The sequence below is a fragment of the Ammospiza caudacuta genome, chromosome 2, assembly GCF_027887145.1.
Source record: "Ammospiza caudacuta isolate bAmmCau1 chromosome 2, bAmmCau1.pri, whole genome shotgun sequence".
NCBI lineage: Eukaryota > Metazoa > Chordata > Aves > Passeriformes > Passerellidae > Ammospiza > Ammospiza caudacuta.
In genome coordinates this window covers 26,429,810-26,444,604 of record NC_080594.1, presented here as the reverse complement: position 1 = coordinate 26,444,604, position 14,795 = coordinate 26,429,810, and the positions used below count along the sequence as shown (strand labels likewise).

General features: G+C 41.2%; 1 protein-coding gene across 2 annotated transcripts; it reads right to left on the bottom strand.

Annotated features, from left to right (window-relative positions):
* Positions 1-3,898: 3,898 nt before the first annotated feature.
* SLC35A5 (solute carrier family 35 member A5) lies at positions 3,899-14,710 on the bottom strand. 2 transcript variants are annotated; one of them, XM_058825519.1, is made up of 7 exons: positions 14,633-14,710; positions 13,148-13,300; positions 12,307-12,405; positions 11,000-11,136; positions 7,635-7,702; positions 5,640-6,435; positions 3,899-4,215 (listed from the first exon to the last, which is right to left on the bottom strand). In XM_058825519.1, exons 2-7 carry the CDS (start codon positions 13,275-13,277, stop codon positions 4,147-4,149), a joined length of 1,299 nt encoding a protein of 432 aa, XP_058681502.1. In that variant the 5' UTR covers positions 13,278-13,300; positions 14,633-14,710; the 3' UTR covers positions 3,899-4,146. The 2 variants fall into 2 exon arrangements, with proteins under 2 accessions (XP_058681502.1, XP_058681501.1); XM_058825518.1 differs by lacking the exon at positions 14,633-14,710 and adding an exon at positions 14,303-14,541.
* Between the last annotated feature and the right edge of the window lie 85 nt (positions 14,711-14,795).

Sequence of the window (14,795 nt, the reverse complement as noted above, 5' to 3'; positions counted from 1 at the left end):
AATATTGGTCACTTCTGAGGTTGAAGGTGTGCCCGACCAATCATATTTCTTTTTATAATCCATGATGTGGGTGCACATCACATATAGATGCACACGACAGGGCAGTTGTACTAGGTATTGCTATCACAGAAGTAGCACAGGAATAGGGAAAAGCTACAGCTTTAAGCTGGCCAGACCATGCCTTCCATTTTGACTTCTTCCATTTTCCTGATTCCTTTTTTCCCAGATGAAAACAAAAATGGATAAAACAAAAGTTCACTCAAAAACAGATGCTTTCTTTAGAAACTTAAGTCACAAAGGTCAAGCATCATTTGCCCTTCTGAATGCCAAAAGGGCAGACAAATGGTCACAAGGCCTCAGCTGTACAAACCTGGTCACTCTCTGGGGCAGGCTGCCCTCCCTATCACAACATCCAGTCAGTGCAGGGTACAGCTCCTGACTAACCTTTCTCAGGTGACTGGAGCTAACTGGGGGAAGGCATTTAACGGAATGATTTTAAGAGGACTGCTGCCTGCAGAGAGCTTCTGAGCTCTCAGTGACAATAGCACTTCCACAGCTGAAAGCAGTGGACAGAGAAATTCAAAAAACCAAAAGAATCACAGGATGGAAGGGTTTCTAGAAGAAAATGGAATGTCCTGTAGCTCACTTTTAGAAAACAAGAGCTCATTGCATTACGGTATCAAGGTCTGCTGCCTAACTTTCCTTGCCTAAAGCAAAAGCAGAGGAAAGTATACCAGATGCCTAACAGGCACCTCCTGTAGACACAAAGAAACACACCCTTGGAGCATTTTCTTTCAGGTGTTCATTTAAACTTTCCTGTAATCTTGTTTTCATGTAAAGTCTTTAAATGAAAGCCCTTTTAACTCACACTACAAATCACATAAATTAAATGTCCTGTGCTGCAAGGGTTAACTTACATTAAAAAGAGTACAGCACCTGATCCAAATGGCCCTTTTTTTATACCCCTGTCTGAAATTCAAAGTCAAATTGTGCAAGTACCAAACCCTGCCTAGGCATTCAGGGGGAGTTACATTAAAAAGACAACTTCAAACAAGTTGTCCACTTATCAAGGGAGGTAGGAATGGGCTCTTAACCAAAACTGCACATCCAAATATTCATAGAATTTGTAGAAGAATCTGCATTATTCTACATTCTAGTGTCTATTTCTGCCTTCATTACAAAATGATACAAAATATCCAGAAACTTAAAGCAATGATTTAAAATCCTGGTTTTGCAACCCACTTTTCCCTATGAAAAACTAAAAGCAAAGCTAGAAGGAGCACCAAGCCAAAATATTATTTCAACGACAACATGTAGTTATCTTGCAGGCTATAAGCATTCAGGAGTTACATATCATCAAATGAAGACTTCATTTGGCAAAACAAATCAAATCCAGATCACTGGATCTGCCCCTGCAGCATCACTCTGAGGACAGATTTACTGAGACTAAGATCATTTTTCAACATATCTTAGTGGGAAGATTCTATGTGATAAAGAAAGTCTTTTTTCTTATACATATCTATGGCATTTGATTCAGCTCCAAGAGGGCTGTTTTCATCCACAGTCTGTCTTTGAAGCTGCTACATTCACAAAATAGATGAAATTAACCAAAATAAATCCTTCCTTAATTGACTTGTTACAAGCAAGAGGAACATGAACACACCTCTCTTCCTGGGATGTTTTGTGAACGATTTCCTCAAACCCGGAGGGAGGAACATAACACCCTTAGCAGCAATTAAATTCAAACATTCGTGAATCTGGGCTCTAAATCAAAGCTTAGCAAGAGCACTCTGCCCAAAGTATTCATTAAAGACTATGTGCCAAACTAATGCTGCTCTCCAAAAACATCCTCATAAATTTCCCTATCGTAATTTTGAGTGAATATAAGTTAAGCTTTCCAATATGGAGTAGTTTCCATATAGTGGAAGTACTTAATCAAGTGAGATTTGACATGATCTATCTGAAACATGTAACTTCATACAATTGCTCCCCCTTGCTCTCCAGGGCTGTTCTCCAGCTGACTATTATTCAGTCACTTTTTCTAACAAATCTCACCTATACACTAAATTTTATCTTTGCCATGAATAGCACAGCTGCAAACATTTGCATGTTATGCTTTGGGTTATTATTTACCCTATGTGACTGCTAAGTGGATACAAATCCTTACCCATTTTTAGACATCAGTTAATATTCCTGTTGCTGCAAAGGGGATATACAGTTCTCCTTCACCATAATAAGAAACCTGCATGGCCTCCAACATAATTTCTCTGAGACCTCTAACCTGAAGATAACAGAAAGATTTCTACACGTTAGACAGAACCAAATCTGCAACATGAGTAAAAACTTGGATCAACAGTTATATAACCAATATCTTTGTGCAACCTAGACTTTGGCAAATAAGTCAAGCATGATAGCACTGGAGAAATTTACAGAAAATAAAATCATTAGGCAGGACAAGGGTTGAAAGTAAGAACTAAATGCACCTTATAATAGCTGAAATCAGTCATTTCCAAATTTCCTGTCTCTTGATGCACAAAGGTCAAATATGGTTTTTAAGATATTCATCTTTGATTTGATGCTCTGTCTTTAGAAGTAAGATCTTGGCTGATTTCTATGTTCTCACTTGATGCAAGGAAAAGGTCTTTGGAATTCATGTAAAATGTTACGGCTCACATCAATGCAAAGCAATCTAAAGCTAACAGTACTTGCACTCTTTTTGAAAGCACCTGCCAAAGTTGGTAGCTGTGACTGAAAAAGGCAACAAACTCAGGTATGTATTGTAAAGCTGAATGAAATGAAAAAAACAAAGTCTCATTGCCACCAAGCCTTCAACAATTTGAGGATTTTTTAAAGTTTCATTTCTCAACATACAACATCATAAACCAATGAGAGCAATGGAGTTTCTGGAATTTACACTGAAATATACCTTCTATTAATTCTGTACAAACTGATTCTGATGCAAACAACTAGGATTCCTTATGTTGAAATAGCCTGCTATACAAGCACAATGGAACTAGATGCAAAAATCTTCTTACTAATAACATTAAATTGATTTTGTATGGTCATTCTTGATATATACTCTATAAAATACAGGGGAAAAAAGAAATTTTAGATTCATTTACAGCTTGACAGTTATAAACCATGGGCCACATAAGAAAACAGGCTGCCCCTCTTGATGGATAAATGACAGGAGGTATGTCAATATAGCAATCAGCCATTCATACAGTACACAAGCTTTATACACAGAGACTGGACAGGATGGCAGAGGGGAACAAAGGCTAGACTGTCTTCAGTCCAGAGAAATGCATCACTTACTGCTTACTATATACTCTGGTATGAGGCTCTGACACTGAACTCATTGCTTATCTTAAGAATTCTTCTGACAGTATCTTTCAACTATGAAAGACACATTTTTGAAGGGAGGAAATTATAAACCAACATCTTTTCCACTGCTCTGAGACAAGAGGCTTTGGAACACACCAGGAATCCCTTATCGGCATCCCTGTTCCCTTGCCTCTTTCAAAATTCTCTGAATAATTTGGAACCTATTTTCCATCTCAGTCAAAATACAATCCAGCAGATGCCTCAACAGAAATTCTGAGATCACTGTGCCTGGCACTCTGCAGAATGACTCCTCTCTCTACAAAATGAATGCAAGACCTTATCAGTCTGCCAGGGTAGAACAACACCAGATGATATTCCCACCTGCACTCTCTTGCTCAGTGCTCTAGATATTGAAGGGCATTACTGTAGCTGCATAATATTTGTTTTCAGTAGTGGGCTCAGTGCAAACTAAGCCTCTACACAAAGCCTTTCTAAACACACACACAAAAAAGATGATGCATTCATATGTTTAATAAACTTTTTTTTTATTCAAGCTCTTTCAAAGTTAGGCCACGTAAGCTGCATGTAAAATTCACCAGCTGCATTCCAGACTTTGATTTCCCCAGACACTGGGAGACAGGCACAAATGAATACAACTTTCCATATATACATCTTGAATATTGTCCTCATCCATATTTGACATCCAGCCCCAAAACAGTTCCAAATAGTCTGTCAGTGGGGAAAAACAACTCCTCCCTATGTTAATAAAAGATTAGCTCTCTCTCACTGTGAGCAATAGCAGTGCTCCAAGACAGCTTCATGCTAGAGGGAATCTTCATCTGTATCGATGTCACTGCTTGGTTTGTTCAACCTCTCAAATTCCTCTCCATCCTACAGGAACCAGAAGCAAAAGAGAGCAATGTGATCAAAAGTCATCTTGTTATTAATAGCACTGAAAAAAAAGACTAAGGTTTATTTAAAAGTATCACTTAAAGCAAAATCCTGTAATCCCTGTAATTTAAATCTCTTACAAGTGTGTTATAAGGTTTAGGAAATACATACTCATAAAAAACATTCCCTGCATCTTTAACACTTTTTAGTGACTCACTGCCTAAGACAACTTGTAGCCCCTTCTTCCATACAATCATAAAATGGTTTGGGTTGGAAGGTGCTGGAAGGATGCTAGAAGGTGTCCCTGGAGCCTTCTCTTCTCCAGGATGAACATCCCCAACTCTCTCAGCCTGTCTTCATAGGAGAGGTGCTCCAGCCATCTGATCACCTTTCTCTGGACTCACTCCAGCAGATCCAAGTCCCCAGAACTGGACACAGTACTACAGGTGGGGTCTCACAAGAGCAGAGGGGCAGAATCACCTACCTTGACCTGTTGGTCACACTGCTTTTGATGCAGCCCAAGCAAGATATAGCTGGCTTTGCATGTACACATAACGTTATTCGTTTCTACAACAGCTGCTTAGGTGTAAGTGCTAAAATAGATGACACCTGGCACACCAAAAATATACGAATTTGTGTTATTTATTGTTCATTAAACAACAACCTAAAAAGGCACCATGTGGAACTTCTGGAAAGTTTAACGCTTGCGCTCAAAGTGTAATGTTTGCTGGAACGCAGTGGGGACAGCGCTCTCTGCTGGGCACAACGTGCATCCGCGGGCCGACGGGCACAAACGTGAACCCTTCCCAGCAGGCGGCTGCTCAGCTCGGCTGAACGACACCTCTAGGAGCAAGCTGTCCCTGACACCTTCTAGCTGACTACACCACTGTTCAAATCGGAACAAAAACACGAGCAGGCCTAGAGGAAATATATAGCAAGAAAAAAAACCCCAAACCATGTTAAAACGCTGTGTTTAAATGTTGCCTTTTTGTCTTCAGCTATCTTTTACTGCTATGGCAGAAACTTTAACATCAAAAGAGTTAGCTTCCTCATCATGTGGCCTAAGTTAGACAGACTTACCAGTTCTACTTAGGTACAATTACTGTCCAGGCATCAATTCCAGTTTCTCAATTGGGTAAGTAAACTCTCTTGGTTATAAAGCTTTCAAGAAAAGATTTGTACAAAGCTGAAGTTGCTCACAGGACTGTCTACAGTCACAGCAGGAAAGCAATGCTTACCTAGGCTTCATGATTTCAAGAAGTAGCAAATGGAAAGCAACACCCAAGACTCTAAGAAATACTGCAGAACTTTGGTGTTGGGGGATGAGTCCCGTCGCACACAAGTTGATTCTTCCAAACATACCATAGCATAAAGGGAGGTGAAACAAAAGAGAAACCAAAGGAGACAGTACTGAAAAGCCTTACCCCACTTGATCTTTCCCATGCATCTCCTTTGATGAGTTTTCCCCTTTCCCTCAGACTGGCGTATTCCAAGCCTCTTGCTTTAGTGGCATTATAAATGAATATGGAGAGAAGCACTACAGGAGCTTCCAAAAAGAACTCTAGAGAAGGCCTGAAGTCAAAGATGACAAAAGACACAGTGGTGATGATGACAGTGTTGATCTGAGCAGTCATAACATGGAACATGTTGTCTCGGAACTTCAAGATGAAGGCTACAGACAGCCCCAGGAAAGCTGTGACAAATATAAGAGCCACGGAGAAGATGTTGTGCCCATAAAAGAAGCCACAGTTCCCTATCTGCCTCCGGTCCTTAGCCTGCAGTGCCAGCATGAGCCCATTGAACAGCACTCCAAAGGCATAGAGTTTGCTGTTCTGTGTGAAGATGCTTTCCCCAAGCTGATCCACATCTTTCAGCATCTTTTCATTGTAGATGTTAGCCAGGGCAGACACAAAACACTGCACTAGAATAAGCAGATGGCCCAGGCTGAGGCGGAGAGGCTTCAATGCTCCTGCCATGGTACCGGTCACATTCCATTGGAAGCTGTGAAGGAAACTTGGTGCTGGACAGATGCCCTTTTCCACACATGCTTCCTCAGGTCCAGTAGCTAGAAGGCAGTGGTTAGATGGCCCAAAAAACATACTGTGATGAAATCCATGTGCAGCCAAGCTGTGCTGATGGCCTCCAGTTCCTCGAGTCAGGGCAACGATGGACAGGAATAAAATCACCAGAGACGCCCACTGTACCCAAGAGAGTCTTCGCCTGGTACACAAAAAAGCCACTAAATTTAGAAACAGTGGCATAAATTAAATGACAGAACACCCAGATCTAAAAAACATATAAAAGACATAATGCCACAGATAAGGAGACAAACAGGTGTAAAGAAAAGTCTCTTCAGAATATAATAAAGTGCAAAAATGCAACATGATTTACTATGGCAAAGGGGGCCGAGTCTGGCAAACAAAGAAGTATAAAATAAAGTATTCTGAAGAAATAAGGAAGGACTTTCAAGATCACATTATTTCTAGATACTGACTGCCTAACAACTTAAAAGCAACTCTTGTCTGCATGGCAACAAAGGTCGGACGAATAAAGCAAAAAACAACACAGACATCCAAATAATTACCATCTTTCTTTGGAAAATGTTCATTATACTGCTCTTTTCCCCTATGACTTGGAGTACTTTTCTACTATTATATGATGGTAACTCTTATAAATCTACAAATGTAATTCATAAGACTATTAGAATTATTTATGCTGTTTTTCCACTCAAACAAAGCCTGTTTATCTTGGTGAAAATAAAAAGTTTGGAAGATTAAGTGAACTGTGACATCACAAGAGACAAAACTAAAATGAGAAAAAGCATTTAGAGTCAGACTATCAGGCATTGTTTTGGCATATTAACACATATAGAAAAAGCTTATCTGTGCCATATTCAAATAAGCAACTTTTACCGTGAAAAGTTAATACCCATTTCCCTGATAGTCTTTTCTTAATCTAAATAATACTATAAAAAGCACAAATTCAGCAAAGTGAAACACTTAGTCTGGCTTTTGTCACGCGAGTAATGAACCAAACACACTTCTATCTTTCACTCTTATGTATCTCATTTCCTCTTACTAGACCACATTACACTCAATTAAGAACTGCAAAAGACTGGTAAGTACTGGCAATCATGAAATAAGATATTTAAATTTTCTTCTTACCATTCAATGACTATATAATCATGATTTCCACTGTTTTCTACTAGAGTTGACCAAATGTGTTGACATATGAAGGGACTCCTAATAACATATTATTTCCTAACCTTCAGATGTAGAAAACAAAATCACCTCTCCAAGTTGGTACAGCCGCAAGAAAAGAGAATTATTGTTCCCATCAGACAAAGAGAAAAAATGTAGCTTAACTTCATCAAAGCTGGGAAGATTTAAATTTCATTTACTGTAGCAAATACTACTTACTTTAGCACTATCCTGAAGAGAAGAGCTGTTGTTATAATGACAAAATTTGAGAAGAGTACAGCCATTGCCTTGAAAGAGAAGGAGAGGAATAAAGTTATACTTCAGACACACTGTGGACACCAAAACCTACAGACTTCAAGTGTTCACCTTCCTGCAACATGCCAGAGTGAAAAGCATTGGTACTGAATTTTCTTCCTCACCCAAGTGGTACAATACCACACCTGTAAAATGATAGTCAAGTCCCATTTCAAAATCTCAGGGCAACCATAGAGCCCAAGCTCCACTGCAGTGGGGAAAGCTATACTGAAATGAAGATGTGAGGAAACCAGTGCAACAGAAAACTTACTTAGCAGAGAACAGTTTAGTTTTCAGTCAGATCAGTTCCCCAGCTGGGCTGACCAGTGAGCTGCAAAAACAGCTGTGTTGGCACAAAGGAGGAAGTTGCTCCAAAATGAGAATAAGCAAAGAATAAAGCAAGAGGAGGTTGCTCCTGGCTGCAGTGCCATTTGCAGTGTTCATGAAATTCCAGACTTGGACAAGCCACTTGCAGAAAACAAACTTCTTCTATGTCAAGTGCTTTTGCTGTAGAGTTTAATCAAAGATAAAGAGGTGCTTGGCTTGAATTTTTAAGATTGCAACTGTAATTTTAAGAAAATAATCTATTTTGAAGTACAACTGAAGACAACTCTAAAGCTTCTGTTTAATTTTGGAATAACTATATAATAACATCAGTGCTCTAATCCATGGCCACGATCCCAAGCGGCAAACTCCTTGTGGCAAGGATTGTCTGTTTTGTCTCTGTATTAGACACTCTATACTGGGAGACCATACCAAGAAAAGGCTCTTTTAAGACTCCAGTTACCAATAAAGACCAGAATCCACCAGCACCAGTAGGAATAAAAAATCCTCTTTATGAGGGTGGGGGGTGTTTTGCAAACTTGATCTTTCCCATGCATCTCCTTTGATGAGTTTTCCCCTTTCCTGCAGAGTGGCATATTCTAGGCCTCTTGTTTTACTGTCTGTTACTCCAGACTGCCCTGCATAGTCAGTAAATGTACAACAGATCCAGGCAGCTGAAGTTTTTGGTCCCATTGAGCCTCAGCTTTTTAGACAATTTTACACATAAGCATATATGGATTCAGGAGTACAAAACACAGACTTTTTCTTGAATTTTCTCATCATTTCCACATTCCCAATTCTGCTATAGAGTGTCTTTTTCCTTCACCAGAGGAAAAGCACAGACTCTTTCCTCATTATCATCATTCCACTTTATCCCAACATACCATCTGCTGAACAATAATTCTAATGAAACAGCACAACACAGGCTCTCACATAAGCTGAACACTTACTGACAATGAGACACCTCCCTAAGAAAACACATCTTAATTTTCCACTTTGCAAAATTAAAACTCAGTAAATATTCATGTTAAGTGAACGCTGTGGAAGGAGAAAAATATGCAATAAACAAGGAAATTTGGCAGAAATCACTCTAGAAACAAAAGAGCCTTTATGCAAAATGCAGATGTAGTTCATGCACACTCTGGTTTTGCTTTACAGTCAATGCTCCCCATCCAACACCTCTGGTAACATTATGAGCAAAATATTTCAAAGGATAGTTTAAAAAATTAATTTTGACTCCTTTTGTTCTCTGAAACCTCAAGAGATCTCTGTTCTAGATGAAAAGGAATATGAATACCAAAGTTCCCCATGCCACTAATCTGCACATCCCAAGTAAAGCCTCAAAAGGTAAGTCTCTAGGAAATTTAGCCACTAAAAAGGATCCACAGTTGTAGCTGAAGTTTCAAGCAAAAAGAATCTCACCAAAGCAACCCCAATTCCAGCAGCTGCTCACCCAGGTACTACTTAGTCCCAAAACTACTTTGTATTTAAAATCACATGACCAAGTTCAGTCTGGTATGGCCATCTTCCTTTTAAGCATCTTCACGTTTCACATTCATGGTCTCGTACATTATCAAGATATTCTATCATAGAGATATTTAGTTATCCATTTTAATACTTCTTTGTCATAATAATGTTACAGATTCAGTTAACCATTATAGAATTTCTCTAATTAAAAGACGCTAAGAGTTCTAAAAAGAGGAATCTTAGAGCACATGTTCTGAGGAGACAGAGACAAGGTAATGCCTGGGTGTGGGTGAATGTAAAACAAAAGCTGTCCATTTCCCAAGGATTACCTAAACTGAACCAAATTAAATTGCTTAAGAGAAAAATAGCATTTATGGAACCTCCTATGCATCAGGCTTTTCTTCTACAAATATTATCACTGAATTTCCTTCCTAAAACTAGAAACCAAAACAAACCAAAATGACCCACAAATAAACAAAACAAAGCCCCAAAAAACAAAACAAAAACACCCCCAAAACAAACAAACAAACAAAAAAAAAAAACCAAAAAAAAAACCCAAACTCAACCCTACCAATCAAAAAACACCCTAACCATTACCAACAAAAAAATCCCATCAATAAAAAAAACATACAAAAAACCACAGAACCAAGCAGCTGTGCATGTTATTTTAAGATATCTGAGCTGTCAGCTGAGTCCTGGTCTAGACTCTGGTCTGGTCTGTCCCTGGCAGAAATATACACCTAAGAGAACACTATTTTAAAGAGAAATTCTGATAGACAAGGTAGAAAACCATTTCTTTTTAATGTTCAACAGGGGCAGCCACAGTACTTTATAGCAATCACAAACAAACTGTTTCCATCTTACTGCAAACATAGATTCTGAACCAAAAAGCATCATGGTACAAAAATAAGAGCAAGCACAAAACCTGTACAATTTCCTGAGCATATGCAGGTTCATCCAAAAGGAGGAGGGCAGCTAGAAGAAAATATCAACTAAATTTTGTACCTAAACATAGCTAATACACAAATGCAAAAATTGAGTCCATTTTCTTCACCCCCTCCTCAGTTTCTGTTACACCTATTCCCTTTGTGAGATTACATTTATTCACTTTACATCACATACACAGAGTGGCAAAAGCCCCACAGAAACGTGCAGCTCAAATAATAGCAAGAGAAACAAATTGATTGAAAGAGAAATACAGAGTTGAAGAAGGCAAAGGAAGAAAAGTAGCAAAAACCCTCCAACTTCTTAAGCACTTTCACCCTATTTCTGAATCACGTTGGATGGAGAAAATATAAAGAGTTGTCCGTGCTGAAAGCTGTACAATCCTGACCAGTGGGACAGACAATGGGAAGGTAACAGATTATTCTTTCTGTGTTAAAACAGCAGACAGCTCAGTTACAATCTTGCCTTGCCAGTGTTACCACAGCAGATAGCCTAGGAGCAGTATTACCCACTAAGACATGAGAAGTCATGTTATTCAGTGTAAGTATACTTACTGGCTGGAGGTAGGACAGTACATAGAAGACAATCAAGTTATCCAAAAAGTAAAGAAAGGCAGGAATTGACCATTTCATGGAATTACATACATTCTTCCAGGAAAAACATTCAGAGAGATGATCCATACAACTCTTTTCTGAAAGGAAAAGAAATCAGTAAGAAAGATATTCATTCCTATTGTAGAAAGTCTGTTCCCTTGTAACAGAATAGGTACCACTGTCCTCTTTTGAGGAACACCATTAGACTGAAAATCCTTGGGTTCCTCAGTTCTCTGGCAACACAGGAGCCTGTGTTCCAGGGCAGAACACAGCTGGAGCAGCAACCCTGTGTGGTGCTCACTTCCTTGCCTCAGCAAAGAAAATGTCACAGAATCTGTTACATCCATCACAGTGTTTGTCCACTCTGAGAAAAAATTCCATTGTCAACCATTCTTCGAGGGCCAAAAAGCCCTCCAGAGTCCCTCCATACAGTGACATCCTTACTGGGTGTGACTTCCTATTGATTACTGATCAAATCTACAACAGGAACAACAACATAGACAGTAGATTCCTTCAGAGAGCACCCAAAGGTCAGCCAGTAAAGTCAGAAGTACAAAATAAACCAGAATTCAGTATTTGCAGACCACAGCACATGATCTGGGTATAAAGAGAACATATAGGAAGAAAAGAAGAAAGAAAGGACAAAGCACAAAGAATGACATTTACTTAGGTATTCAGGACACAAACTTTAGGAGGAAGACTGTGATAAACTTTAGACTACTCTAGAGCTGCTGCCAAAAGTACTTTGTTAGCATAGATTTAAAACTACCAAATGATATCTAATCCTCTCCTAAAGCATCAACACATTGAGTTCAGCAAAACTCAGCCATCTGGATTTTTAAAAAAAGAAAGAAAAATAAAGAAAACCAGAAAACATGCAGTCAGCAGTAGGCAATGATGGCAAACACTGATTGAATATATTTACTGTCTTAGGTAAGACTGTACTAACTGGGGAAGGTGAAAATTTTATCAGCTTGCCAGAGCCATGACTGCTTCCTGGAGAAGGAGACAAAATCAACAGTTCAATTTAACATGAACGTCCTCAGCCAACTTAAATATTTGATCTGTACCATTTTGAAATGCTTTTAAGTTAATCTCTCATAGTTTTTACATCAGAACAGAAAAGAAAGAAAAAGCAAAAATCACCTGCAATGCAAAACCTGGAGCAAGTGGAGAGTGTCATTTATTGTTCAAAAAAAAAAGTGCTTGTAGGACAGCAAATCTTAGAAAGTCAACACATTTTAGTTATTTAAAACATCAGTACTAACCTTTTTTCCTATTCCAGACTGCCAACACTACACATAGGACCAGTTTTACTACTTCAGAACACATGTTCACTGTTGTAGGAAGATAATCATACTTGTTATCTGTGGGATCCAGCAAATCAGAGAGTACACAATCAGTTTCTGTCTCCTGCATTCATAATTTGAGCAAGAATCTATTATAACCATTACAATCACAATTTTAGTCACAAAAGGCTTTGTCAGAACTTCAGTTATAAATGTTTCAAAGTTTATGGCATACAACCTCCTGAAGAGCCTCTTTTCTGAGTTGAAATCTTTCCTCATTTGGTCCCAGTTTACAGCAGAACTTTTTTTGAAGAACTTAAGAATATGGCTGTTTTAAAAACAAATTAAAATGGGAAGGCTTTCCCCAAAGACCAATATGGTATTTTTTAACCCCCACAAAAAACAGGATGACATAACCTTATTTTAGAACTGGCAATACCAGCCAGTTTTAGCACTTTATCCAGTAGGATACCACTTCTCTTCTAAGCCTGTTGCAAGGAAAACATTCCAATCAAATCATCTACCGTCAAGAGTGCTTACACAACAATGTTATCTTTGAAGAGTTAGCTATAAAATAAATCACCTGCCTCATCTTTTAAATGGAGATCATACACCTTGCAGCCCAAGTTACAGCTTTATGGTAGTCTACTGGCTAGACAGAAATTTTCCAGTGCAGAAACACATCCCTATAAATATAAGAGAATGTTTATGCAAAGAACTCTGTGGATGGAGAAGTAGGTTTTTGGGGTATGTTTTAGCCCAAATATCAATGCTTTCCTATTTAAGGTACTGGTACATTATGGGTACTGCCCAACTGTACCTTCATTGGCAGAATACTTCATCAGGAGGATTCGACTCGAGCCCAACACAATGAACACTCCTCCAAGCAGAAAGGTCTGGCTGGTTGTCTTGGAGCAAAGGGCAAGTCGACTACACCACTCCACCTTCATCCTGCTGCCTCACCGTCAGTGCCCTTTGGATGGCAGGATAAAAAACCACTGTAAACAGTACTTCCAGAAACTGGTTACACGAGACAAAATAAGTGCATTTTACTGCTTTGTGTAATTCAAAGATGCTTATATAATAGAACAAGCCATGATCTTGTTCTACAACTATCCTTTTCTTACTTTAAAAAAAAAAAAATTGAATCCAACCTATGACTGAACACTGCCATGTCAATTAGACCATGGCACCAAGTGCCACATCCAGTCTTTCCTTAAAACACCGCCTAGGATGGTGACTCCATCAATTAGACCATGGCACCAAGTGCCACATCCAGTCTTTCTTTAAAACAGGATGGTGACTCCATCACCTAGAATTCTAATATATAATCATCCTTTCTGTGAATAACTTATTCCTGATGTCCAACCTAACCCTCCCATGGCACAGGTTAAGGCTGTGTCCTCTTGTCCTGTTGCTGGTTGCCTGGGAGAAGAGGCTGACCTCAGCTGGCTACACCCTCCTTTCAGGCAGAGAGCGATAAGGTCACCCCTGAGAGAAGGATGCGTTACAAGGACCATCGAAGGGGGATAAACGATACACTGCGACGCTGAAGGTGGCACAAGGAGGCTGCTTCCTGAGAAGTCCGCAACTACGGCATACGGGCTAGCTAAAAGGATTAAATATTTCATATGCTTCTTTTTCTTTAATATTTGTAAGTGCTCTTGCTCCTAATCCCAGCAAGGAGAAGCGCTACAGCAGCGGAGCGAGACCAACCCCTCAGGGCTGACCCGGCGCCGGCTCGTTCCCAGAGGGGGGGGAGGCACAGGGCAGCCGGAGCCGAGCACCGGAGCCGCGCCCTCCGCCTCCAGCGCCGCCGTTACTCGCCCGACCCGTTAACGGACCCCGGGGCCGCAACAGCCGGCCGAGGGAGGAGCGGGGAGGGAGAGCCGCTCTGGACCAGCTGCGGGCTGGGCTCCGTCCTATGCCGGCAGGGCGGCCGGAGCGCGGCTAACCGGACTCGGGGGACACCCACCTCGCCACCTCCTCCGCAGCGGAGGAGGAACAGCCGCAGGGCTTTGCCGACCGCCTCCTGCCACGTCGCTGCTTCGGGCTGCAACCGCGAGCGGCGGGGCGGCGGCCGCGCGAGGCGAGCGGGACTCCGAGACAGCAGCGAGCGCCCGCTGCATGGACACCGCGGCCAGGCGCACCCGGGCGCACCGGGTCCCGGGAGGCTGCGGCAGCACGGTCCCCCTCACTCATCCCCGCCGCCCAAGGCCGGGCTGCCCCCGGCGTCCCGCACGAAACCCCTTCAGCGCCCCCTCGCATCCCACTCACCCCCCCCGCCTCCACCCTCCGGCCTCACCTGGCGGGGCGGGGCCGCTTGCGCGCGCCCCCCGCCTTGCCCCGCCCCGCGCGGGCACGCGCTTCCCCTCCTCCCCCGCTCCAGCACCGCCGGCTCGGCCCCGCCCCCACGGCTTCCAGGAACCCGCGAGCTCCGCCCCCCGGCTCGCGCACGCCCCCCGGCG

Coding starts and splice junctions, on each gene's coding strand:
- SLC35A5 (XM_058825519.1), bottom strand. CDS start 13,277: ATGAAGGTGGAGTGGTGTAGTCGACTTGCCCTTTGCTCCAAGACAACC. Junction 6,436..7,634: donor CTCTTCAGGATAGTGCTAAA/GTAAGTAGTATT, acceptor TTTGTGTACCAG/GCGAAGACTCTCTTGGGTAC. Junction 4,216..5,639: donor CATGGGAAAGATCAAGTGGG/GTAAGGCTTTTC, acceptor TGGTTCCTGTAG/GATGGAGAGGAATTTGAGAG.